Source organism: Hippocampus zosterae, chromosome 3, assembly GCF_025434085.1.
Source record: "Hippocampus zosterae strain Florida chromosome 3, ASM2543408v3, whole genome shotgun sequence".
NCBI lineage: Eukaryota > Metazoa > Chordata > Actinopteri > Syngnathiformes > Syngnathidae > Hippocampus > Hippocampus zosterae.
In genome coordinates this window covers 28,589,513-28,616,192 of record NC_067453.1, presented here as the reverse complement: position 1 = coordinate 28,616,192, position 26,680 = coordinate 28,589,513, and the positions used below count along the sequence as shown (strand labels likewise).

Here is a 26,680-nt window from a genome sequence, read left to right as displayed (position 1 = left end):
CTTCATTTTGTTCGTCTCTGTGTGCCCTGAGATTGGCTGGTGACCAGTTCAGGGTGTCCCCCGCCTGCTGCCCCCGGGACAGCTGGAATGGCCCGAGCCTTGTGAGGATAAGCGGGTCAGAAAATGGATGGGTGGATGGATGAAATAAGAATTTCATATGACAATATGACAATGGGGCGGCCTGGTAGTCCAGTGGTTAGCACGTGGGCTTCACAGTGCAGAGGTACCGGGTTCGATTCCAGCTCCGGCCTCCCTGTGTGGAGTTTGCATGTTCTCCCGGGCCTGCGTGGGTTTTCTCCGGGTGCTCCGGTTTCCTCCCACATTCCAAAAACATGCGTGGCAGGCTGATTGAACACTCTAAATTGTCCCTAGGTGTGAGTGTGAGTGCGAATGGTTGTTTGTCTCTGTGTGCCCTGCGATTGGCTGGCAACCGATTCAGGGTGTCCCCCGCCTACTGCCCGGAGACGGCTGGGATGGGCTCCAGCACCCCCCGCGACCCTCGTGAGGATCAAGCGGTACGGAAGATGAATGAATGAATGAATGAATATGACAATGAACAAAAGCACACATCCAAATCAGCAAATGAGTGGCTTCACCAGCAGATTAGCGATTTGGAATTGCCCAGCTCGAGTCAAGACTTTCTTGTGCTCCCCCTTATAAGAGTTAGGTTTGTTTTTTAATTGAGTTATGGGTCACAATACAGGTGTAGGTGTGTAAACTTTTTCTGTTCACTGTTGTCCTATGGGAATGTAACATCTGCAGTGTAATTACCCTCAACTGGATGATGAATGGTTAGCTTCTTTGTTCATGATACTTAAAGTCTTGCTAGTGGACAGAATGTAGACAACAGGAAGTCTGGCTGGTCCGGTGCAACGGTGCCACGCCACATGTGATTCCCAGATGTTGAGTAAACAAAAGCCCACAAGGGAGGAGAATACTCCAGATTTTTTTTTTGGTTTTATTGTTGTTGAGAACACATTGCTTTGTTCATGCACACTAATCCCGATGTCCAAACCCATCCGACAGTGGAGAAAACCGCTGAGTGATCCAGCTCCTCGGAAAGAGAAATCTTTCCCTTTCTGTGCTCCGCGAAAGTCATGGAACAGTTACACAACACTTTTAACATTTAATCTTCACAAAAGGAACAATGACAAAGTTCTCATTTAGAAAAAGTAAACACGTCGGCGGTCATCTGCGACGTGAAGTCATGTGATTTCTTTGGCTACAAACACAGTGCTAAAACACACAACTACAACATTGCTCCCAACGGATCTCTCCCTCGTCTTAGAATGTTACCGAGTCAGCAAAACAGTCAGCGGTTGCTTTTTTTTTTTCCTTCTTTTTTTTTTGTGGTTACTCATACATGATTCAGCATTTCTTTTACAGATGTGCAACACGACCTGGCACACTCCTCGGGCCTTCGTCTTAACTCATTAATGACTTTTAAAAGCTATTCGAATAACTCATTTTAATTTGAAATCCCCTCAAAGTTGCGTGGGACAACTGGCACGTTGTCGTAGAGCTGGAATAACAAAAAAAAAATAGAATGGGGATGCATTTACAGGATTACAATCTGACTGGACGCTTTCGATCCTTTGATTATTTTCTGCACCCTTGACTAAAATATTGGGAACGTTTGGGGTGACACGTGAAAAGATCTCCCCCATAAATATTTTGTTCGTTGATTGTATTTGCATCTTGAAAACATTTCGCACAATGCAAATCTGAAAAATCATTGTGATGCTTAATTCTGAGCTTCTTGATAAATGTCATTCCTTGAAAACTCGCGCGAGCCGTCTCCTACGTTGAACCGTTTACATGGTTCCAGCTGCTGTCTCATATACAACTAACTCCTGGTTTAAAAAGCAGCTACGCTAGCTACACACAGCACTTGACTGACATGGACATATATTCAAGTTTCAGGATCATTTGTTGGATTGCGCTGAAATTGTCACGCCAAGGAAACCCTCCAATCCGTTGTCATCTCATCGTTGTGCTGGTGAAGGATGAAACGGATGCTTTCCAGTCGCGATCCTCTCTTCGCCTCTGTTGCCTGCCTTGCAAGACTTTCAAGAGGCAGCCGCACCAGCTCTCATGACCCTGAAGAGTGCGCTGACGTTATTGCTCTTAATGGCGTCCCGACATGCTGAGATGACTTGGTTCTTGGGTTTACCCACTCAAAGAGAAGCACAGATGGAGGGGGGGGAAAAAAAAAAAAAGAATGAGAGAATATAGTCGACTACCCCTCGCACACTCACAGTTGGGCATCCCGAACCCGTCGTCAGCCAATCGCAGGGCACATTTAGACAAACAACCAGTCGCGCTCGCATAAAAAGCTACGGATTATATTGAGTGTCCAATTTCTTTCAATACTTTTGAAATGTATCGGATTTTTTTTTTCACGCAGTTTACAGTGGGTGGAAAAGGTACACTGAATGTTTCTCAATGTTTTTTTTGAAATGTTTTTGGTCTTTTGTAAATTCATTCATTCATTCATTCATCTTCCGAGCCGCTTGATCCTCACTAGGGTCGCGGGGGTGCTGGAGCCCATCCCAGCTGTCTTCGGGCAGTAGGCGGGGGACACCCTGAATCGGTTGCCAGCCAATCGCAGGGCACACATAGACGAACAACCATTCGCACTCACACTCACACCTAGGGACAATTTAGAGTGTTCAATCAGCCTGCCACGCATGTTTTTGTGGAATGTGGGAGGTAACCGGAGCACCCGGAGAAAACCCACGCAGGCCCGGGGAGAACATGCAAACTCCACACAGGGAGGCCGGGGCTGGAATCGAACCCGGTACCTCTGCACTGTGAAGCCGACGTGCTAACCACTGGACTACCGGGCTGCCTCATTCAACTAAATAATCACTTGAAAATCTAAAAGCACTATGTAGATATAAAATGGTATCAAATGTTAATTTATTTTCTCACTACATTTATTGAAACAAACAGTACTGGATATGTTAAGTAGATTTATTATTATTATCATTATTATTATTATCATCATAATCATCATCATCATTATTATTAATTAATTCATTCATTCATTCATTCATTCATTCATTCATCCATTTTCTGAACCGCTTGATCCTCACTAGGGTCGCGGGGGTGCTGGAGCCCATCCCAGCTGTCTTCGGGCAGTAGGCGGGGGACACCCTGAATCGGTTGCCAGCCAATCACAGGGCACACAGAGACGAACAACCATCCACGCTCACACTCACACCTAGGGACAATTTAGAGTGTTCAATCAGCCTGCCACGCATGTTTTGGGAATGTGGGAGGAAACCGGAGCACCCGGAGAAAACCCACGTAAATGAATAAATAAAACAAATCCCAATGCATTTCAATAGCCGTCAATTTTGGCAACTTTTTGCTATTTGTTGGCCGATCCTGTCATTTCCCTCACGAATACTTTTTACCATTTGCTGCCAGTGCATAAAAAAGCAAGTTGTCGCACTAAGATATACAAAACCCAAACTCAAAACAACCTACCTCGGAGTCGACCAGCTCGCTGAATTGCCTGGTTGACCGACTTGAGACAGGCCAGCAGCGCATTGTGATTATTAGAGCGAATTTTGTACTCGCTGACCAGGTCTCTGTTTAGATCGTATAGCTCTCTGTAGCGCTTTTTCATTGAAGTCCTGCCGAAGACAATAGATGACAATAATACAGTTATTTCCATCCATCCATCCATTTTCTGATGGGCTTATCCTCACAAGGGGGGTGCTGGAGCCTATCCCAGCTGTCTTGGAATAATATGCGGGGGGACACCCTGAACTGGTTGCCAGCCAATCGCAGGGCACACAGAGACCAACAACCATCTGCGCTCACAGGCACAATTAGGGACAATTTCGAGTGTTCCATGAACCTGCCGTGCATGTTTTTGGAAAGTGGGAGGAAACTGGAGAACCCAGAGAAAACCCACGCAGGCCCGGGGAGAACATGCAAACTCCACACAGGAAGGCCGAAACCGGAATCGAAACCTGCGCCTCTGTACTGCGATTGCTAACCAGGTGACCAATAGGCCGCCCATTACAGGTAAATGTTAGTCTTAGGTTGGATTTTCAAGTAAGATAAAATGACGCCACATTATAGCTTTAGTAATGATTGATTTTGAAGGATAGGCATTTCACATTAAAATGAGCATTTTGTAGAATGGTCGAGAGAGAAAAAAAAAAGGCAAGACAATGAAATGTGCAGTGTTTCTATAAATGGTTACTTTCAGCATCTGGTAAACTCACATGTCACCCATCAAGCGAGCATCTTCTGCTTGCACCAGCATGCTCTTGATGAAGTTGGAGTGCTCAGCCATTTCTGCGGTTAATCGCTGATGAACTGCATGGAACTCATCAACCTATCGGAAGCATTTGCGAATCTCTCTTTATTACATAACATCAACACGACAGCACTGTTTTTTTGGCCATTATGAAGACTCGATTCATTTCCTATACACGCATGATCTTTAGGAGTTAGTGAAAAGATATTCAGTGTCCTGTATTTGTATTTTTTTTTTTCCTTTAAAGTATACAATCGATCCAAACCTCAGTGAGTGTGGTCTGAAGATCCTCAAAATAAGTTGGGAAGTCGGCCTCCGCTGACAGTTCCTCTATTGCCAGGAAAGACGCCAGTGATTGGACCAGATCGCCCGCCAGGTCGATATCATCCGTTTGCAGAGTGATCTGAATGGACAGATGACAGTGTTCAAAAACTAATTTTAATCCATGATGGCTCTCGACATATTTTTACGTTGATTTCAAAACTGTCTTCATTTTGTTTCTAACATATCAGGTTATTGAGCTACAAAATTTATTGCTATGGCATTTCAGAAAAAAAAAACAAAACATTCCAGCCATTGCTGAACTTAACCCTTAGTTCATACATATTCTTCTTATGATTATTTTTAAACATCTGATATGCAAGAGAGGGCGGCCCGGTAGACCAGTGGTTAGCACGTCGGCTTCACAGTGCAGAGGTACCGGGTTCGATTCCAGCTCCGGCCTCCCTGTGTGGAGTTTGCATGTTCTCCCCGGGCCTGCGTGGGTTTTCTCCGGGTGCTCCGGTTTCCTCCCACATTCCAAAAACATGCGTGGCAGGCTGATTGAACACTCTAAATTGTCCCTAGGTGTGAGTGTGAGTGCGAATGGTTGTTCGTCTATGTGTGCCCTGCGATTGGCTGGCAACCGATTCAGGGTGTCCCCCGCCTACTGCCCGGAGACAGCTGGGATAGGCTCCAGCACCCCCGCGACCCAAGTGAGGATCAAGCGGCTCGGAAGATGAATGAATGATATGCAAGAGAAAAAAACTAGGGCGGATTTGGAATCGGTGCAAAAAAAAAAAAAAAAAAAAAAAGGTCTAGAAAAGTTCATTTGCATCTAAAACGAAAAAAAAAAAAATCCCGTGATTTATTTAACAGGAAACATTAGATGGTTCTAAGAGGCCCACCGTTGTTTTGCTTGACTTAATGCATCAAATAAATGTGTCACATAAAAAAAAAACCATCATCTTTCATCATGAGTTTGCATCGTTTGGTGTGTCTGTGTTTACCTGTCCATTAGAGGTCATACGGATGGACAAGAGCCCCCCTCCCCGGAGTGAAGTAAATGTAACATCAGGACTATCTACTCCCTCAGGCAGCAGGAAATTCTGGTTCAGCCACATTGCGACCTAATCAAACAAATAAGTTGAACAACCCCGAGGCTTGGAATCTTCCAAGAAAACACTGTTGACAGACCCGCTGTGGCCGATCATTAATGGTGAAGGTGACTCTTCCGGTGGGAGCAGGAGCCGAGGGGTCGACTGTAACGTCGTACATGGAGAAACGGGGCAGCTGTCGAGTGATTTCAAACACGTGGAACTGGGTGCTGGGGGGGGGAGGGACAAAACATGAGCAAATTCGGTATTTAAGATGAATATATTCATCATCATCATCAATCATCATCATCATCATCATCAACCGGCGGCCCGGTAGTCCAGTGGTTAGCACGTCGGCTTCACAGTGCAGAGGTACCGGGTTCGATTCCAGCTCCGGCCTCCCTGTGTGGAGTTTGCATGTTCTCCCCGGGTCTGCGTGGGTTTTCTCCGGGTGCTCCGGTTTCCTCCCACATTCCAAAAATATGCATGGCAGGCTGATTGAACACTCTAAGTTGTCCCTAGGTGTGAGTGTGAGCGTGGATGGTTGTTCGTCTCTGTGTGCCCTGCAATTGGCTGGCAACCGATTCAGGGTGTCCCCCGCCTACTGCCCGGAGACAGCTGGGATAGGCTCCAGCACCCCCCGCGACCCTAGTGAGGATCAAGCGGTACGGAAGATGAATGAATGAATGAGTTGTAAATTGATTTCCGGCCCACATACTTCACTCAACTGCTTTGCCATCGTCAAGCCAATGCGGAGTCCACTTCCAATGTGGCCAAGTGAAGCAGTACCAAAAGTAACCAGCAGAGAGCGCCTCGTGGACAGGACTGAAACTGAACTGTCGGGCCTGGTACAATCAGCCAAATCGTTTGAGAGTTTGACCAAAATCCGATTCTTTTGTTTTTCACATCGCATTGTCATGATCTCCCTCTTGTGACTCTGTTCTGTTTGTGTCAGGATGCCCGTGCTGGCTCTGGAGAAGGAGAGCAATGGAAATAAAGGGTTGCCTTTCAGACTCTCCCGGAATAGGGACAACCTACATTTTGTTGGACAAATGGTGAAGTCATCCAAGCAGAGATGCTTAAGAGATCTCTTCCTACTTCACCTCCTGTTAAATACGTGACTAAAGCCCAAAAATGGTGACGCTGAGGAGAAGAAGGCTTGGAAGATGATGATGATGATGATGATGATATCGCCGTCAATTCATTTTTTGGATCGCCAGGGTGAGGATGTATATAATCCCGATACAAACCGTAAAAAAAGTTGTAAAAATATCACGGTTAAGGGTAAAGTATGAGCCTTAATGGAGACTTCATCTTACCTTTTCTTTTCTGATTGATATAAAAATGATTTAGTAGATATAAACACATAACGGGGTAGGACTAGATAAGTTTTTTTACTTCATCCTACTCCCTTGAACATAATAACTGTGTTGAATGAAGACTGATTTCTTTCTTTTTCCTTTTTTATCTACCTTATTTTCTGTCAAATTATTACTGTGTATGTTTTATGTTCAATAAACAAACAAACAACAACAACAACAACATTTCCAATTCAGTATAAATCCTAGAGATTTACCGCAACGGTTTGAAACCGAGATGACTCAGCGAGCACAAACTTGCGCCAATGCCTCTCTTGTCATCTAAAAGTTGTATTTTACAAAGTGAAGAGTAGAGAGTAGAAAATGCTTGCGAAAGTCGCAAATTTGGGGTTTCATCGTGTTCATAAAAAAGATTGGAAACGTTCGCAGTTGCACCAGTGGCAGACGTTTTTTTTTTTTTTTCAAGGAAATTCTAAACGCATTCTTGTGGCACGATGGTCGACTAGTTAGTGCGTCAGCCTCACAGTGCAGAGGTGCAGGGTTCGATTCCGGCCCTGGCCTTCCTGTGTGGTGTTTGCATGTTCTCCCTGAGCCTGCGTGGGTTTTCTCCGGGTACTTCGATTTCCTGGCAAATCCATTGTTTTGCTAACAGTGGCGTTTGCAAAACAACCAGAAGCATAGCGCGTGCCCTTGCAATCACCGCCTACCTGGTTTTCCCACCGACAAAGGCTTTGATGTGCAGATCGACTGGGATGTCTTTGGGAGGAATGATGGGGACTCGAACAAAACCTGACAGGTTCTGGACACTGGGGTGAACAACATGGCTCTCACCCTGGAAAATACCTTCGGCAAAAATGAGCACTGCGCGGATTATGGTTTCTGGAGAAGAAAAGTGAGGGATTGAAAGAAAGAATATTGATGTTTAGATCCAGCAGAAGTCAGATGACACGTACGTGCAGATTATTAGCTGAAATGCTTCAGGATGATACCATTTGGTGTTGTGATGCTGAGCTCCACGTGGGCTTTTTGGACCTCCGTTGCAGCTCTGACCGTGAGAGCCGTTTGGAGCTGAGTGTTGGCCGGAATCCCACCTGCGCTGTGCGACCCGCCCTGAAACGACAGGACGGCTGTTGTGAATCGTAACACGGGACAATTAAGAATCAAGAATCTAAAGTGTGTTCCCAATTAGTATGCGGGTACTTTCGAAGAGGGGTTTCTCAAGAAGCAGGAATGCTGTTGAAGCAATTGCTGGGAAAAAAGACACAGCTGGAAAGCAGAAATTTGTTTAGAATTGCTGGACTCTTTAGAACAGAGTGATGACCAACTTCTATTCAGCCAGAGCACATATTTTAAATGAGAAAAATCTCACGGCACGCCACCAAACAAAACTGCCACAGAAGGGGGATATACATGTCAATTATATGCTTTCTGTCAGCTAACAGAAGATCATTTATTTGTTCTCTCTTTTCACTATAAGTCGCTGCCGTTGAGAAACGGACAAATACACATTCTTTGTCAAGTCAAGTCAAGTCAAGTCAAGAGTATTTATAGAGCACTTTCAAACAGCCATCGCTGCATACAAAGTGCTGTACATGGAGCGATTTAATATACACAATAAACAGTAAGACGAAATCCAGGTTTTGATTTCTTCCAGACAGGATAGGAGTGGCCTTAATGAGAAGGCGTCTTTCTTGCTCAGTGGGACATAGATCTGGCAGTCATCTGCATAGGAGTGGAAGGGAATACCATGTTTCCTTAAGATGGAACCCAATGGGAGAAGATACAGCGAGAATAGTAGAGGCCCCAGAATTGAGCCCTGTGGAACACCACATGACAGTGGAGCAGTGCGTGACTCAGAGCAGCCAAAGCTGACACAAAAGGTCCTGTCAGCACCTTTATTACCATTTCGTTTGAATTTGTTGTCAATCCCCCAAATTCTTTTGGGGTTCAGGGGTCACTCCTTAAGACTTTCTATAACTCGGTGGTGGCCTCGGCCATCCATTACGGCATTGTCTGCTGGTCAGGCAGCATCTCAGCCCGGGACAGGAAGAGACTGGAGCGACTGGTCAGGAAGGCCAGTTCTGTCCTGGGTTGCTCCCTTGACACTCTGGAGGAGGTGGGCAACAGAAGGATGCTAACTAAGCTAAAAGCTATGATGGCCAGTTCCTCCCACCCCCTCCAGCCCGCCCTGACAGCACTTGGTAGCTCCTTCAGCCAGAGACTGTTACACCCGCGCTGCAAGAAGGAGAGATACCAACGCTCGTTCCTACCGACTGCTGTCAGGCTGATGAATAAAAAATAACAATCATAATAATAATAATAATTAAATGATGTGAAGGAAAATTGTAAATAGTACTGCGATTTATCGATTTGTGTTCATATTGTATTTAATTGAAAGATGTTTGTTGTTTTTTTTTCTCTTTCTCCTTTCTTCTTTCTACATACATTCTTGCTGCTGGAGGCTGTAAATTTCCCCAGTGTGGGACGAATAAAGGATATCTTATCTTATCTTATCTTATCTTATCTTAAATTCTGACCAATTGTGTGAGATTTGATGATATTCCACAGCACACATTTCGAGCTCTCATGGGAATCACAGCTGGAGAGTCCCGAAAACCTCTCTCATGCTGCAAATGCAGCCAGTATCGCATAAACTCCATTTTGACCACACTGAACTGAGACCAACAACAGAAAATATTTGGGGAGTGCCAACGCCCCGTTTTTTCTATAGATGTAACGATATCCAAATGTCACGGTACCACATTGTCACAATATGAACCTCAAGATCTGATACTGATCACAATATTGTCAGGGAGTTTGGCAACATAAAAAAGATTTCGATACTGTATAAGAACGCACGATACGGTAAAAAAAAATTTAAAAAGTGGAGCCAGTTATGGTGGCACGGTGGTCGACTGGTAAGCACCTCCAGCTCACAGTGCAGAGGTGCAGGGTTCGATTCCAGGCTCTGGCCTTCCTGTGTGGGGTTTGGCTGGCAAACCAGTTCAGGGCGTGCTTCTCCTACTGCCAAAGTCAACCGCGGTAGGCTGCAGCACGCTCGTGACTCTCGTGACGATAAGAGGATTGGAGAATGGCTGGATGGATGAATGGCCAGTCATCTTATTATCGTGTGTTCTTATTGGCTCAGCTGTGCAAAGTATTATGGTCTGTGTAGTTCCCAAGGCTGTGTTCGGCTGAAGTGGATGAAAAGTGGTGTGTTTTGATAGAGATGTGCCGCTCTTAATATCGGAACATGACAACGGCAATATCGTGCCGATTTTAATGTTGCGATATCGTGACATCATCGTTATCGTTCCATCCCAAATATTTGTGGACGATGCATATTGAAGGCTTATCTGTGTTTTTCTGAAGATGTTTTTCGATTGCGTTTCAGTGGGCATCAGCTCACCTAAACAGAGCTTATCAAGATTAATTTTGTGTTGAACGACAGGCCCATAGGATGACGTGGTGTTGTTTGTGTTAAAATATCCATGGCTGAATGGGTTAATACCGCAACATCCATGTTAGTTTTGTGAGCCCATCTATGGTCGTCTGCATTGTATGTTGTATGTTAGCGGGAAAAAAAAAAGATAGATAGAAGCCGAGCGATGGCTTCTATCTAGAAAAACTTGTCAGTCACACCAGTCGCAAGTCAAGATCCAACGATATATTATATACAGTACCAAATTGCATACAACATGTCTACCTTTGCATTCTCTTCATAGTTGCGGAGCTCCAGCAAAAGATTCTGTCTGCGATGACTGAGCTCTCGAATGAGGTCCTGTTCAGCGTTTGAGTCCATGAGATTGCCTTTCAGCTCTTTTTCAGCAGGCAGGTAGCCACGAACTATAAAATACAAACGACCATTACACCTCTATCTTGATGAGACGGTTCATTGCAATTGCTTTAAAGCAGGCATGTCCAAAGTCCGGCCCGGGGGCCAAATCCGGCCCGCGGTCGAATTTCATCCGGCCCTCGGCCCCTGTCATAAAATCAGTGCTGTCTGGCCCGCAGTTTGGGCGCAATGGAACACGTGTTGCATTGACTGAGGTCTCGTAGACTGGTGAGTGATGTTTCATAGAGTACTGCTTCCCTCTAGTGGCTAAATGAGTAATAGCATTCACTAAATGAGTAATAGCATTTAGACACTAGAGGGCATCACTCACGAGTTAACAAGACATCACTCCGTGTTTATATTGACTGATATGTCATATTTCAAATGATCCTTGCAGTTGTGGATATGTGTATTGCTTGTTCCTTTCCCTGTTGTTCGAGTCAAAGGTTTTGTGACTATTGAAAAGTCATGGTGATACATTTTATGTTTCAAATCAATCAATTTGCACTCAGGAGACTTGTTTAAGAAAAAGTCAAGTGAATAAGCAGTTGCATGTGATATACCTGTTTGAAATGAACCAAAAGAAATTCTTAAGATGGTTGAAATTCTAATAAAAATGGAAATGTGAAACAGACTGGCTTACTAAAATGTGTTGAACAATATTGTTGTTCAATGTAAAGAATGTCAGCCAAGGTCGGCCCCCCGACATTTTACCACATAAAATCTGGCCCCCTTGGCAAAAAGTTTGGACACCCCTGCTTTAAAGGTTAAATTGATCAAAATGCCTTTGACAGACGACACCCAGCACACCTTCTCCCTCTACAGAGGCGCAGATGAGTTGCTTCTGCCCATCCAACCTGTAGTCTCCCTCCACCACTCCGGCCACAGAGGAGGAGAAGTTGTCTCTGAAAATGACTTCGCCTGTGCGGTCGCTTCGAGCGTCAATCTGGAACAACAGAAGAATGTTGAGCAAGGAGGGTGCTGATGAACATGATCAGAAACGCTGATTTAATCGAGCGAGGCCATCTAATGCGAAGATGCTGACCTTTCCATTGGACCAGCCAGTGATCAGCTCCACAACTCCATCAGCGTTCAAGTCAAAGGCGTGGATGCTCATTGCATGATTTTTAGACTACATTTGAAGAAAACAGTTTTTTAAAAATAAATAAATAAAACTAAATACAGGCGGCCCGGTCGTCCAGTGGTTAGCACGTCGGCTTCACAGTGCAGGGGTACCGGGTTCGATTCCAGCTCCGGCCTCCCTGTGTGGAGTTTGCATGTTCTCCCCGGGCCTGCGTGGGTTTTCTCCGGGTGCTCCGGTTTCCTCCCACATTCCAAAAACATGCGTGGCAGGCTGATTGAACACTCTAAATTGTCCCTAGGTGTGAGTGTGAGCGTGAATGGTTGTTCGTCTCTGTGTGCCCTGCGATTGGCTGGCAACCGATTCAGGGTGTCCCCCGCCTACTGCCCGGAGACGGCTGGGATGGGCTCCAGCACCCCCCGCGACCCTAGTGAGGATCAAGCGGTACGGAAGAAGAAGAACTAAATACATTCATACCTCGGTTTTCAACCATAATCCTTTCCAGAAGGCTGTTCAAGCGTCACTTCCTCGTCTACTTGAGGAAACGTCACTTCCTTGTGTAAGGAAGACGTGAGGAGTCTAGTGGCGCATTCAAATGCGCTCAGTTTGGTCAAGAAACGATTTTCGGTGGTATTCCAAGGCATAAAAAACCCCACAAAATTTGTGGTTGAAAACCGATTTGGTTGAGAACAGAGACATTCGAAAACTGAGGTTTGACCGTATAACTCAAGAAACAGATTGCCATCCTACAGATATATGCGATAATAAAAGAGCCACTGACTCTGTGTGGTAAAGGGGATTCAGAATGTATGAATGGGGAAGGAAGAGGGTGAGGGTATGAGGGCATGTGAGAGGGATCATTATTTACAGCAGTGTTAGGCATGACAAAGTAACAAATATTCCCTGGTTTCGTTTACCTTGATCCTCCAGTACCGAGAATTGCGATCATAGACTCCCACAGTGCCATTTGCCAGGGCGTAACCAAACCGACTACTGTGCATGTGACAAAGAGCTGTTACTGTCTACAGATAAAAGGAGAACAACGTGAAATAATAAGATTACTTTCCTCACTCACACTGGGGGGAAAAAATTCAATATACCGCAACATTATAACACTTGTAAAGTTTGATCTACTGATTATAATATCTTGGTTCATTCAATTACCGCATTAGTGACAAAGTGACCATTTCAATCATTTCAGTGCACTTCATTGTATCGTACTGAGTGTACGTCAACATCTTTATGTCTTTGAATGAATTGCCTCGAATGCAAACCATGCTCAAGTGAAACACTTACCTCGTTTTCAGTCATCTCAGACACAAGCTCATCCTCTTTGAAAACCCTGATGTCAAAATCCTCAGATCCAACCAGGAGCTGCAAGAGGTTCCACAACAAACACAAATGTTCTCAATGACGTGACTTAATAACCCACCAATCATCTACAGCTGTGGAAGATTTTTTTTTTAAATGAATGATATTCCAAACACAAAAGCAAAAATGTCTCTTACCTCATTTTTGCCATCTCCAGTGAAGTCACAGAGGACAAGGGATCTTACATTATCTCCTGTTACCTTGAAAAAAAACACATACAGCAGCATAATGTGCATTTCACATTCAACTAAATATTCATTCATTCATTCATTCATCTTCCGAGCCGCTTGATCCTCACTAGGGTCGCGGGGGGTGCTGGAGCCTATCCCAGCTGTCTTCGGGCAGTAGGCGGGGGACACCCTGAATCGGTTGCCAGCCAATCGCAGGGCACACAGAAACGAACAACCATTCGCACTCACACTCACACCTAGGGACAATTTAGAGTGCTTAATTAGCCTGCCATGCATGTTTTTGGAATGTGGGAGGAAACCGGAGCACCCGGAGAAAACCCACGCAGGCCCGGGGAGAACATGCAAACTCCACACAGGGAGGCCGGAGCTGGAATCGAACCCGGTACCTCTGCACTGTGAAGCCGACGTGCTAACCACTGGACTACCGGGCCGCCCATTTTTATTATTATTATTATTATTATTATTGAGACTTCTCACCGTCCAAAAGAGGTCATTGCCCAGGGAATCAAAACCTTGTAAGGCACAGTTCCCTCCGATGATGGCAAGAGGATTCGGGATGTCTCCAAGTTTCCCCAGGACGATTGCATTGGCCCCATCAGACACCTAAACACACGCACACACACAAGCACAAATATAGACAAAACAAAACAAACATCAACCGCAGATAAGAATAAAGTACCTCCCTGTGTGCATAGTTGCAGATTAAATCAATATATGAACAACCTTTCAATGACAATATCAGGAGAAATTATTCATCAAGTAATCGCTGAGTGGGAATGTTAACAATAGCCAAGAGGCACAATTTATCGGTCAAAATTTTGGATATACTTTTTCATGCTCAGAATGAAAATTTGTGGCCAAACTTTTGACTGGTACACCCGCAGAATCTCATACAAAGTGATATAAATGAGTGCGTACCTAAATAATCTAATAATGCTCAGTTTCCATTGATACTAGGAGACAGGATTTAATTTTTGGCAATAATTGTGATACTGTTCCAGGATCTCATTAGACTGTACCAAATGAAGCATTTGGTGAGTTGGCCACAGCTGTTGATCGAGTGCATACTTCTTACACGTGTATTTTACGAACCTCTTTGTAGAATATATCGGTATTGTCATGGACATCATAAGCCAGCAGATTGGTCTGAGATCCCACCAACAGTGTGTCACCGGCAGTCTTTGTACCCAGACTTCCTGCAGTCAGACAAGTGACTGCCTGGTTGATGTTGAGGAGAGAGATGTCCGAATCCTGAGCGCTTTGGCTCAGTCGGTGAGATGAAGGTTTTTGACCACGGGTGTGAGGGTTGTGAATAAAAACCTTGTAGAGAGAACAACCAAGTTAGGGACCGGCATGAAGAACTATTACTTAGCTATCAAAATCTCAGTTTTAATAACAATGGATAATCTGAGATCATGGCCAGGTTAGAGTCTTGATTAACCAAACATGCATGTTTGTCTGGATGAGGGAGGAAACTGTATCTAGGAGAACATAACATATTATCTTATAACTAAGCTAAAAGCTATGATGGCCAGTCCCTCCCACCCCCTCCAGCCCGCCCTGACAGCACTTGGTAGCTCCTTCAGCCAGAGACTGTTACATCCGCGCTGCAAGAAGGAGAGATACCGACGCTCGTTCCTACCGACTGCTGTCAGGCTGATGAATAAAAAATAACAATCATAATAATAATAATAATTAAATGATGTGAAGGAAAATTGTAAATAGTACTGCGATTTATCCATTTGTGTTCATATTGTATTTAATTGAAAGATGTTTGTTGTTTTTTTTTCTCTTTCTCCTTTCTTCTTTCTACATACATTCTTGCTGCTGGAGGCTGTAAATTTCCCCAGTGTGGGACGAATAAAGGATATCTTATCTTATACAACATGTACTCCACACCGAGATTCAAACGGGGGACATCTCGTCTGTGAGACAGACGAGCTAACCGCTCCCAACATACGGGAATTTAAATGTATAATTTGCACCTTTCCAGCTTGTGTGGCTGCAGTGAGGCAAGGGTGGACGCCATCAAATGTTCCTACAGTCACCATGCGAGGGTTTATCTTGTGGTTTAACTTGAGAGTGAATATCGGCACCAACATGATGCATACGGTCTCTCCTAAGCAAAAGAAAAGAAAAGCACCCAGACATACATTCAAAGTAAATCTGGGAAACACTCAGATTAAAAAACCACAATTCAGGACATAATGGCAATACGAACTCACAGCCACACGTGTGAACAAGTGACAATGTGTGATTTTGCGACACTAATGTAATTACGAGCTTTGCCCAAGACATCAGAGTTCTGTTGCCTGGCAACAAAAAGTGTCACACCAAAGCTCCTTCGACTGGCGATCTAATCTCCCGTCGTTTGGTCAACAACAACGCTATTTTCACGCTTAACAGAAGACTTGCATGGCGCTTCACTATGGCACAGCAGAGTATCAATACCAAGTACTACAATAAATATTTCAAGAAAGTTACATCACTGTTTACCTTAGCTGGTTTAGAGGCTAGCTTAAGGAGCTAATTAGAACGATGCAAACTGTTACTGTGTAACTGGAAACTACGAAATAGAACTAAGACAGAAAAACCAACAAACAAACAAAAACAGCGAAAAAAAACCCACAACGTATAAAAATACCTGACACTGAACACGATCATATAAATGTAGATTTGTATCAAACGGTATTCCGCACAATAAAAAAACGCAGATTTGTTATACGCAACCACTTCCGATGTAAGGTTTTCAGAATAAAATATATAAACTGTTGGATTGTTTTTTTTTTCTCAGACAATCCCACCCGCAGAAAACGTGAAAGTGAGGGTAATTGCAGTTCGGACCTCTTACACCATGAGTGAGAATCATACCCCGATCTAGACCAAAGAGCCACGACGTAAAATTGTTTTGGTTTTTACGTAAAATTGTTCCTTATACACGAAGAAAAACAGCAGAGACAACACATGTTTGCATTGTGATGGCTATATTTATTAGTGAAGGAATGACATTGAGCAGGACGCAAACCCGGAAACTGGCAAGGTGCTGTCATCACGCGATACCGAAATACGTGAACGTCTGGCGGAAAAACTAAACTAAGGAGCGGGCTGAGCCTTTGAATAATTCGCTCGAATGGAAGCCAGACCACATGGCAGAACCGTTTAGAGGACACGCGGGTCATCAGAGTCAGGAGCTGGGGAGAGAAAGAAAAGTCAGTGCAAGCTGAAGTCCAATAAATGCTTTTGAAATCTGATACATCCATACAATTAGTAAAAAAAAAAAAAAAAAAAAAAAAGCTTGAAGGCTGGCCTTTAATGGGTAGCCATTTTAATATTCAAATTACAACACCGACCACTCTTTAATGCAGCTAACATACTTACGTTTGCATGTGTAGGAAATCTTCAAGTACTTGAAGATGCCTTGACATGGGTTGGTGAACACTGCATTGCTGGCTGGGACTGAACAGGTGGTTTTCCCCTTACACCTATGAATGAGGAAAATGGGCTTAGTTCCAGGGATGGAGAAACAAAAAGATTGTGCGACTGTACATTTGGGAAACAAGATTGTGATTCTGTACATTTGGGCAACCATGGCAGTGGATGGCTGCGAGCACTCGATGTTTCGCCACTGATGAAAGGGCTTTCCCTCGGAGCAGGTGGTCTTGTCGCGGCGTCCGTAGGCTGCACCATTGATGGTGATAACGTAGCCCAAACCTGCCGTTGGGATGAGGGGAAAGAATGGTGGTGATAAAATGGAAGAGTTGACATTGATTGTAACCACTTGAATCTTGATTTGAGATATCCGGAATCATTGGGCTCTGGATTTCATGGAATGAGACTGTCCAGTCAGCTCAAAAGCCCCTTTGGTACTGTAATTTGTGAGAGTCTTTTCGTTCCAGAATAGAAAAAACTTATTGTATCGTATTGGTATTTACTAGTCCTCAAGAGGTGGGAGGAAAAAAAACTCTTAAATAATATAAAAAGTTCTTACCACAATCCAAGTGTGCTATGCCCCCCTGACAAGCCACCACAGTCACTGTTGGAGTAAATTCAATGTTAGTTATGGAATTGTGTAAAATCTTGACAGAATGTCGGAGACATACTTGGTTGCAGGCAGGTAAAGGTGGTGTGCAGATATTTGAAGGCGCCAATACAGGTACCACAAGAGTGGAAACCAGTCAGGCTCACTTCACAGAATTTCCTGCCATCACATCTGCGCACAAAAAAAACATCAGTCATTTCAAGTTGTTGCAAAGATTAGGCTGGGTGAGAAATGGATTTTCAGATCCTCCCATACATTTTGATCATCTGAACAAAACAAGCATGTTTCAATTCTCACAACTTGGCACCGATGCATACTTGGTCTTGAATTTGTCCACGGGGGTTTTCTGAGTCCAGTTTGTTTGAGTCCAGTTTGTGTTGGCCAGGTTTCGATCAGATGGGCCGTCCTCATGGCAGAGCCACGATTTTGAGCAACCACACACCGAGTCAATCACGTCGATTACGCCATAACCTGTCACACCAAGACAGACAGCAATCAACATGGGGAAAAGTTCATCTGACCATGACTCTTTTAGATCAGGAAATCAAAGAACTTGAAGTCAGTGAAGGTTTAAATAAGAATGGCTCAAGTCTTACCGCAGTCTAAGCGTTGGATGCTCCAGTCGTCATAGCCACAGTTGGTCGCTCGGTACTTAAATCCAGTAACTGCAAAATATTAAAAATTGGAATGAGTTATTTTTCCAAAAAACAGGAACTACCCAATGAATATTGGACAAACTTTGACAGCGACGTAATGTGAGGAGCAAACCGGTTCCTGCCATCACTGTGGAAAACAAAAATTGTCTTTAGATCACAGAAATGACATGGGCATATTTTGAGATTAAGGTGGTTTGTCAATGACACAACACAGTCAAAAACACGTTAGCATCGATTATGCTCAATCAGCCAATACTCACACAGCGCCGCAGCAAGTTTCAAGTGTTTGAACCTCATTTTCGGACAAGAAAGTCTCCCACACTTAGACGATGATCGGAGGTGGTGATGCCTGTCTGGAGAGTGACTTCATGTCTTGCAGCTATCTGCTGCTGACTTATAGAAGGTCTGTGGCGGTGTGTGTGATTGTGATTGGCTGGCAACGTGACGCTGGTCCGCGTGACACAAATTTTCGAGATTGTTTTTTTTTTTTTTTTTGCACCGAAGACATTGGTAACTTTCATTTTGCCCTCATATGCACCTGTTTTTCTGATACACGCTACAAGCCTGATGTTGTTACTTTGTTACGATGCCTCAAGGTTTGTCTGAGACAATTTGTTCTAGAAGCCTGTGCGAATTTTAATGCATACAACAATGAACAAATATTTCACTCATTATCAAAACAAAAAAAGTTCTCAGGTTGGCTCACAAATTTGCATGTGCAGCCGGTGGTGTCATGGAAATTATTTTCAACACTGTTATGCCCTTGAAACATTTTGTACATAACTTTGTTTCCCCCTTAATAGCCTTTTTTTGCCATTGAGCTCAAACTCAATTTTCTGTCGGCCTTCAAAAATCTGTCAAATGGGCAAAAATAACCGGCTCTCCAATTCGAGAAAAAGGAGCCCGTTTTCATTTACTGTTTTATTGTTTAATGTTGTACCTTACAGTTGCAATGTGTGATAACTATGACTTATGACTCACTTCCCTGTGTTGTTCAGTCTTCCACCTCATGGTAATTGTGTGGCATAAGAATGTCAAGTAAAAGTTTTTGCCTATCAAATCAAGCTTCGGCTGTTGTTCTTATTACTCACATTTTGCTGTGAAAATGCGTGTGTCAAATGACGATCGATGCAAAATGAGAAAAGTGACACGTTAGAAACTTTTCAAGTTGCATCTTCTTTTGGTAAACAACAATAATATACACTTAAACAGTACATATCTCTATTTGGAAAAAAAACCCCGTCATAATACTTGACTAAATTCATTCATTCATTCATCTTCCGAGCCGCTTGATCCTCACTAGGGTCGCGGGGGGTGCTGGAGCCTATCCCAGCTGTCTCCGGGCAGTAGGCGGGGGACACCCTGAACCGGTTGCCAGCCAATCGCAGGGCACACATAGACGAACAACCATCCACGCTCACACTCACACCTAGGGACAATTTAGAGTGTTCAATCAGCCTGCCACGCATGTTTTTGGAATGTGGGAGGAAACCGGAGCACCCGGAGAAAACCCACGCAGGCCCGGGGAGAACATGCAAACTCCACACAGGGAGGCCGGAGCTGGAATCGAACCCGGTACCTCTGCACTGTGAAGCCGACGTGCTAACCACTGGACTACCGGGCCGCCTGACTAAATTCAATAAACGTAAAATAATTTCCATATCAGAAACTTAGCTTGACGATGAAAAAACAAGTGAAATGAAAATAGAAGGATATGAAATGTTTGCAACAAATAGGGAACACAAAAAGGAGGGGCGGGGGGTTGTCATATACTGTATGTAGACAAAGCTCTTAGATGCAGTAAACTCGAGCGATTGACAAATACAATAGATAACCTAATGCAGAGGTCCATAACACTCGGTTATTTGTTACCGGGCCGCACAGAAAGAATAAATAATTTACATGAATTCCGTTTTATTTATTTCGGAATACGACAGATGTTTTATTTTGAAAATTTGCCCGATTCTCTGTGCCATCCATCCGTGTCACTCTTAACGCACGTCAAGGCACGTTTTCCGTCACGAAATCGATTATGCTCAAACAAAACGCAGGCTCTCAATTTAGTTTTACACGATACAATATTTTTCAAGGTTGTCCTGGCCAGGAAACAGCAACACACTTCAAATGACGCACATGTACATGCCAACACAAGTTACAGTTGCAACCCTTCAAAATGTCATCCAAATGAGATAAAACGGTTACAGGTTAAGGAGTCTGTCTTCTTTGCACTCAGTCCGGCTTCAAAGTCATTGACTGAGATAAGTCCCGTTTGTTTCCAGTTCTTTTGCAACGAGTTCCATGATGACAGACAGAATAGAGAAGACAAAAGCCCTTTTCAGGCAAATGAAACGATTGGCACCATAATATTATTTGAATGTAATCTGTCAACATGTGTCGACATGTGCCTGTGTGATCAAGTTACAAAATGAGGATTTTCCACATTCCATTAGGGCTGGCCAAACATTTTGTGCAAAAAAAGAGATACAACGTCTTCAAAATGCATTACCGCAATTGGTATGGTAAAAGGAAGAAATACTTTTATCCTGATGATGAAAAAAGTGGATACAAGTTTTCTTCTGGTCGGTGCTTTATCTTCAGAACTCAATTTTCTGTCGGCCTTCAAAAATCTGTCAAATGGGCAAAAATAACCAGCTCTCCAATTCGAGAAAAATGAGCCCGTTTTCATTTACTGTTTTATTGTCTAATGTTGCACCTTACAGTTGTAATGTGTGATAACTATGACTTATGACTCACTTCCCTGTGTTGTTCAGTCTTCCACCTGATGGTAATTGTGTGGCATAAGAATGTCAAGTAAAAGTTTTTGCCTATCAAATCAAGCTTTGGCTGTTGTTCTTATTACACACATATTGCTGTGAAAATGCGTGTGTCAAATGACGATCGATGCAAAATGAGAAAAGTGACACGATAGAAACTTTTCAAGTTGCATCTTCTTTTGGTAAACTACAGTAATATACACTCAAACAGTACATATCTCTATTTGAAAAAAAAGTCATAATACTTGACTAAATTCAATAAATGTAAAGTAATTTCCATATCAGAAACTTGGCTTGACGATTAAAAAACAAGTGAAATGAAAATAGGAGGATATGAAATGTTTGCAACAAATAGGGAACACAAAAAGGAGGGTGGGCGGTTGCAACATACTGTATGTAGACAAAGCTCTTAGATAAGATATCCTTTATTCGTCCCACACTGGGGAAATTTACAGCCTCCAGCAGCAAGAATGTATGTAGAAAGAAGAAAGGAGAAAGAGAAAAAAAAACCCCAACAAACATCTTTCAATTAAATACAATATGAACACAAATGGATAAATCGCAGTACTATTTACAATTTACCTTCACATCATTTAATTATTATTATTATTATGATTGTTATTTTTTTTATTCATCAGCCTGACAGCAGTCGGTAGGAACGAGCGTCGGTATCTCTCCTTCTTGCAGCGCGGGTGTAACAGTCTCTGGCTGAAGGAGCTACCAAGTGCTGTCAGGGCGGGCTGGAGGGGGTGGGAGGGACTGGCCATCATAGCTTTTAGCTTAGTTAGCATCCTTCTGTTGCCCACCTCCTCCAGAGTGTCAAGGGAGCAACCCAGGACAGACAGAACTGGCCTTCCTGACCAGTCGCTCCAGTCTCTTTCTGTCCCGGGCCGAGATGCTGCCTGACCAGCAGACAATGCCATAATGGATGGCCGAGGCCACCACCGAGTTATAGAACGTCTTAAGGAGTGACCCCTGAACCCCAAAAGACCTCAGTTTCCTGAGTAGGAAGAGTCGGCTCTGTCCTTTCCTAATCAGGGTGTCCGTGTTTGTAGACCAGTCCAGTTTGTCGTTCAGAAGAACACCAAGGTACTTGTAGGAGGTCACCCTCTCTATGTCCATACCCTGGATGTTCATCGGTGCTGGTGAGGACTTTTTCCTGCAGAAATCCACAACCAACTCCTTAGTTTTCCTAGGGTTGATCTGGAGGAGATTCTGCTGGCACCAGTCCACAAAGTCCTTTGTCAGCTGTAAACTGTGAACTGTGAACTCCCTGCATATTAATGAAACGCCATGTGCCAAAATGTATTGTAGCATTCAGTACGTCCAGTTTTAAGCATCCAAAGGGAAACGGAAGGTCTTGTTTCCTGCGCGGCAGCGCAACTCTGCACATTCAAACCACAGCTGGTATGGTTCCTCTTCATGGTTATCGACCAAATTCTGTGAAAGTGGGGGAAAAAAACATTTCAAAATACACATTTTAAAAAAGCGCCTCGTTGATTAACATTGCATTACATTGGATATCTCACTGCACCTGAAGTTCATGAAGGCATTGTGTCAATTGCACAGTGAAGTCCCCAACACACCAGGCCAAGCTCACATGGAATGACGGATCCTACAAGATACAGCAAACATGAGTGTCTTCTGTCATGTTGTCTTGCGCACATGAAAACTGTGCATCTCACTTAACCTGATAAAATGTGTCCAAGTGAAAGTCCGTCAATGTTCTGTCCACCACCCGGACAACATTTAACAACTGAGCGTGCCCAGTTACAACCTCCATCCCTAAGAAGGTTCTGCCGAAGAAAATATAGCACGTTCACAGAGGTAGGCAGAGCATGCACATCTACTCACACACAAAGAGTAAATTCATATCTTAGTAAGCAAGTATTATGTCATGCAGCATGACGCATTCCACAGACAGACCCTCGAGAATTTACACTGTATCCGAGCAATGAAAAACACACTGACTGTACCTTGTCTTCTCAGCGTTACAATAGACCTTCAGTCTGGATGCTGAGGACACAAATCTGCAAACGCAACACAATTACAGTACTTTTTTTTTTAATGTGCAAGGGAATTTTTATTTAGTTCACACACGTGTTTGTAACAGTGCTTACTTCGATGGACTCAAGGCAAAAAAAAAAAAAAAAAACCAAAAAGGGTTTTTTCTTCGAGAAGCAATTTCACGAATGAATGACGTGATTTGAGGAGTTATTTTGAGGATTTTTTTTTTCAAGTTAATCCCAGGGACTAGGGTTTTAATAAACAATTTAAAAAGGACAATGTAATGGGGAACTTGGAATATAGGGCTGACATATATTTCAGCATTTCAGTATGTAACTGAAAGGTCAATAGAATAATTGTGTATTCAAATGATCAAATGATCAGCTCATCAGCTCATCAGCAGCAAATCAGTTTGGCAGAAGCCTGATAATGATCCTGATCATTTGAATCAGATGTGTTAGAGGAGGGAGACATGTAAACCAACTGGATAGAGGTTCTCGAGGACCGGACTTGGGCATCCCTCCTCAAGTAGGATTTGAAGGACTTTATCGAGCTCAGTAGATGGAGAGATTTTTTTCTAATGCACAGTTTTTAGTTGATGAGACACAATATTAAAAATATTTGGTGGTAAATATTAGATGGCTAAGTTCAGCTGTCAGATAATTGTAAGTCATTTCAGGATGCGGACTAAATTACATTACACACAAAATTGAACTAAAGTACCGGGGGTCATTTATTTTTATTTACCTTGGGTCCAAATGACTAGCTAAGATAAGATAAGATAAGATATCCTTTATTCGTCCCACAATGGGGACATTTACAGCCTCCAGCAGCAAGAATGTACGTAGAAAGAAGAAAGGAGAAAGAGAGAAAAAAAACAACAAACATCTTTCAATTAAATACAATATGAACACAAATGGATAAATCGCAGTACTATTTACAATTTTCCTTCACATCATTTAATTACGTCCCTACGCTGAGCCAGTGACGTCTCCAGAGTGTGATTAGTGGTTCATGCATTGATGATGAATGCAGCAAGTTTGTCACGATGACAAATATGAATTGCACAACACATTGACCATCGACACGAAATACGTTCTTCGTGGAAATATGCTTCAGCTCGGCACAAAGACACATGTAAGCAGTGGTGCTAACAGGGGAACCACAGGGGATCTTGTGTTCCTTGCCTCATGAGTCGGGCACAGAAGCAGCGGAGGGAAATCTAGTTCCTCAGTAATGGCGGCCACTCTGGTGTATTTTTATTTTTTTTAAGTTGTGTAATATTTGAATTCTCATCCATCATTATGGTTCAATTTTCATAAGAATGTGTATTATACTGTTAATTATTTGGCCATATGATCAAATTCTTCCGAGTCTACATATAGAGAAAAAGCAAAACAAACCGTTTGCAGGGGGTCAGGCCTGTCTTGAGGCTCTGTATGAAGGGCTGGATCCAGTGGTGTCTCAGGACCACTGTCTGGGAGAGGCTGAGATGAAATTCCTCCTGTGGGGCCAAAACTACTCCAAAGCCAGCTGCAGTCGACAGAAGAACCTCCATTAACTCCCCAAACTCTTCTTCAGGTTTGTCTGACGTGACAAGATGACAGGCATTTAAAACGTGCATTCTCTATGATAATGGCAATTCATGGCTCATGCACTGAAAAACCTGCTTTCCCTTTATTGTACCGAAAACGTAGTGCATTGGCCATCGGTCAATCGCAGGGAAAAGGTATTTGTCCCCTTTATAATTTCAGATTTCATTTTATTCAAGGGAAACAAATCCAAACTTATTTGGCACTATGTGAAAAAGAAATTCTCCCGTTAGATAATGAGTCATGAGATTAACCAGTTTTGAGAAAGCCGAGTATGGTTTCACTGGCCACATCCAACCGTGATTACGACCAGATTTGTTGAACCAACAATTAATTCAAATAGTACATCTCAGACAAAGGCTACAACGTCTCATAACAAAACTCATCATGGCACCACTATTGACAATTTAAGAATCTTCATTTAGACGTGGGAGGAAACTAGATTACCTGGAGACCATTCAAGCTAGTACAGATATGAGCAATACTTACATGGAAAATAAACATAAGTTGCCCAGTTTCCTCTCTCATGTTTGAATGATCGGATACGACCATCATGCAAAGAGCTGTCCTCAGTCTGCGGCTCCTCGTCTTCTGGAAACATGGATAGCAAACAACCAGGGAGTGGAAGCCTGCAGAGAAGACACAACCTAGTTATTTAAGATTAAATTTATGGCATCAACTCAGTCACCAAGTTCCGCTTGCTAAAGAAGCAACATGGACAGACTCACCCGAGACTGATTTAATCGAAACGAGTCAGAAAAAGGCTAAGAAAAAATACATTGTTTAGATGTTGAATTGCTTTGCTAGCAAACAGCAATTCAGCAGAGGCTAGTACAGTAATTATTTGCCCCATGACTTGGCAATTTGTGTGATCTGTACCTTGTCGATGAAGAGGATTTCTCTATTTTGAGCTTCTTCTTCGTTGGACAATCACTGCCATCACCGTCCTGCAGACATTTTCGAGGAAACGTTTTGTTATGGTCTGGAGCTACACTTGCCTGCACACCCCGTGCATCACTTTCCTCATCCGAGCTGCTGCTATAGCCGACTAACATCATTCAATAGCTGCTCTCTCGATCCGTATGGAAAAATGAGACAACGACGCTCCAGTGTATCAGGAAAGTAACATCGTATTCAAGCAAATTGAACCGGCTGGGCCACATTTGCCTGCCAAAGCCAACAACTCTTGATGAAGTGCACTTCCTGTGTCTACAAGTTGTTCTGAGTAGCAGCATTTGCGTACCCTCGAAACAATAACCTGACCGAATTAGTTCCCACGCCAGAGCAACCCATGTGCGCGTCCTCACTTTTGCAATGCTTACGTGTGTGTGTTTCCAAATTTGTTCACAGTGTGTTTGGATTTTACTTCAAAATACTTCCAAATGCATATTCATCTCAGTGAAAACTGAATTTCAATTTTAAACATACACAAATAGTGGGTTTAATGAAACGGAACGAGTTGTGTTATTGTATTACATGTAATAATACTGTAAATGTAATCTATATGTGGAAAAATAATCCATCCATCCATTTTCGGAGCCGCTTAATCCTCACTAGGGTCGCGGGGGGTGCTGGAGCCTATCCCAGCCGTCTTCGGGCAGTAGGCGGGGGACACCCTGGATCAGTTGCCAGCCAATCGCAGGGCACACAGAGACGAACAACCATTCGCACTCACACCCACACCTAGGGACAATTTAGAGTGTTCAATCAGCCTGCCACGCATGTTTTTGGAATGTGGGAGGAAACCGGAGCACCCGGAGAAAACCCACGCAGGCCCGGGGAGAACATGCAAACTCCACACATGGAGGCCGGAGCTGGAATCGAACCCGGTACCTCTGCACTGTGAAGCCGACGTGCTAACCACTGGACTACCGGGCCGCCCGTGGAAAAATAATAATTATAATAATTTATACGTCACACGCACAAACGCGCGCGCACATGCACACATTACTTTACGTGTGCTCCAGAGCAGAGGTTCTCAAATGTGCGTCGTGAAGCCCGGGAATGCGTGAAGGCACTTCAGGGGTTGCGTGAGAGTTTAAAAATAGATTTAAAAAGTAGCTTCAATGAAAACAAAGGAGTTTGAGCAGAGTAGTTGCCTTCGCACCATCAAGAATGACAAAGATTCTCAGTGAAGCAGTTCAGTGCAATAATGGGATATTCGGTGTTGACAGGAATGCT

General features: G+C 43.5%; 3 protein-coding genes across 5 annotated transcripts; all 3 read right to left on the bottom strand.

Annotated features, from left to right (window-relative positions):
* Positions 1–1,115: 1,115 nt before the first annotated feature.
* Positions 1,116–16,168, bottom strand: bbs2 (Bardet-Biedl syndrome 2). 2 transcript variants are annotated; one of them, XM_052062057.1, is made up of 18 exons: positions 15,928–16,168; positions 15,417–15,550; positions 14,524–14,751; positions 13,909–14,034; positions 13,378–13,440; positions 13,166–13,243; positions 12,787–12,891; positions 11,834–11,920; positions 11,599–11,734; positions 10,660–10,799; positions 7,943–8,063; positions 7,661–7,832; positions 5,735–5,864; positions 5,548–5,667; positions 4,545–4,682; positions 4,245–4,357; positions 3,496–3,644; positions 1,116–2,176 (listed from the first exon to the last, which is right to left on the bottom strand). In XM_052062057.1, exons 2-18 carry the CDS (start codon positions 15,531–15,533, stop codon positions 2,070–2,072), a joined length of 2,130 nt encoding a protein of 709 aa, XP_051918017.1. In that variant the 5' UTR covers positions 15,534–15,550; positions 15,928–16,168; the 3' UTR covers positions 1,116–2,069. The 2 variants fall into 2 exon arrangements, with proteins under 2 accessions (XP_051918017.1, XP_051918018.1); XM_052062058.1 differs by having other exon boundaries at positions 16,076–16,168.
* A 230-nt stretch (positions 16,169–16,398) lies between these two features.
* Positions 16,399–18,251, bottom strand: LOC127597392 (L-rhamnose-binding lectin CSL2-like). The gene is made up of 8 exons (XM_052060383.1): positions 18,239–18,251; positions 18,067–18,135; positions 17,788–17,941; positions 17,532–17,641; positions 17,420–17,464; positions 17,007–17,142; positions 16,810–16,913; positions 16,399–16,622 (listed from the first exon to the last, which is right to left on the bottom strand). The coding sequence occupies exons 1-8, from the start codon at positions 18,249–18,251 to the stop codon at positions 16,591–16,593; spliced, it is 663 nt and encodes a 220-aa protein (XP_051916343.1). The 3' UTR covers positions 16,399–16,590.
* Positions 18,252–21,521: 3,270 nt separating this feature from the next.
* Positions 21,522–25,793, bottom strand: usb1 (U6 snRNA biogenesis 1). 2 transcript variants are annotated; one of them, XM_052062192.1, is made up of 7 exons: positions 25,379–25,793; positions 24,989–25,128; positions 24,311–24,440; positions 22,877–22,930; positions 22,591–22,696; positions 22,435–22,515; positions 21,522–22,340 (listed from the first exon to the last, which is right to left on the bottom strand). In XM_052062192.1, the coding sequence occupies exons 1-7, from the start codon at positions 25,555–25,557 to the stop codon at positions 22,233–22,235; spliced, it is 798 nt and encodes a 265-aa protein (XP_051918152.1). In that variant the 5' UTR covers positions 25,558–25,793; the 3' UTR covers positions 21,522–22,232. The 2 variants fall into 2 exon arrangements, with proteins under 2 accessions (XP_051918152.1, XP_051918151.1); XM_052062191.1 differs by having other exon boundaries at positions 21,528–22,340; positions 24,311–24,494.
* Positions 25,794–26,680: the final 887 nt, after the last annotated feature.

What these genes read in the sequence shown, in the direction of transcription:
- LOC127597392 (XM_052060383.1), bottom strand. An exon ending in CATCCAACGCTTAGACTGCG is followed by an intron (nt 17,942 to 18,066) that starts GTAAGACTTGAG and finishes TTGGTGTGACAG; the next exon opens with GTTATGGCGTAATCGACGTG. An exon ending in ACTGCCATGGTTGCCCAAAT is followed by an intron (nt 16,914 to 17,006) that starts GTACAGAATCAC and finishes CCTCATTCATAG; the next exon opens with GTGTAAGGGGAAAACCACCT.
- bbs2 (XM_052062057.1), bottom strand. Translation starts at nt 15,533, where the DNA reads ATGTTGGTGCCGATATTCACTCTCAAGTTAAACCACAAGATAAACCCT. An exon ending in CTGGAGATGGCAAAAATGAG is followed by an intron (nt 13,244 to 13,377) that starts GTAAGAGACATT and finishes AACCTCTTGCAG; the next exon opens with CTCCTGGTTGGATCTGAGGA. An exon ending in CTGGCTGGTCCAATGGAAAG is followed by an intron (nt 11,735 to 11,833) that starts GTCAGCATCTTC and finishes CTGTTGTTCCAG; the next exon opens with ATTGACGCTCGAAGCGACCG.
- usb1 (XM_052062191.1), bottom strand. Translation starts at nt 25,557, where the DNA reads ATGATGTTAGTCGGCTATAGCAGCAGCTCGGATGAGGAAAGTGATGCA. An exon ending in ACTTGGACACATTTTATCAG is followed by an intron (nt 22,516 to 22,590) that starts GTTAAGTGAGAT and finishes TGTATCTTGTAG; the next exon opens with GATCCGTCATTCCATGTGAG. An exon ending in AATGCCTTCATGAACTTCAG is followed by an intron (nt 22,341 to 22,434) that starts GTGCAGTGAGAT and finishes CCACTTTCACAG; the next exon opens with AATTTGGTCGATAACCATGA.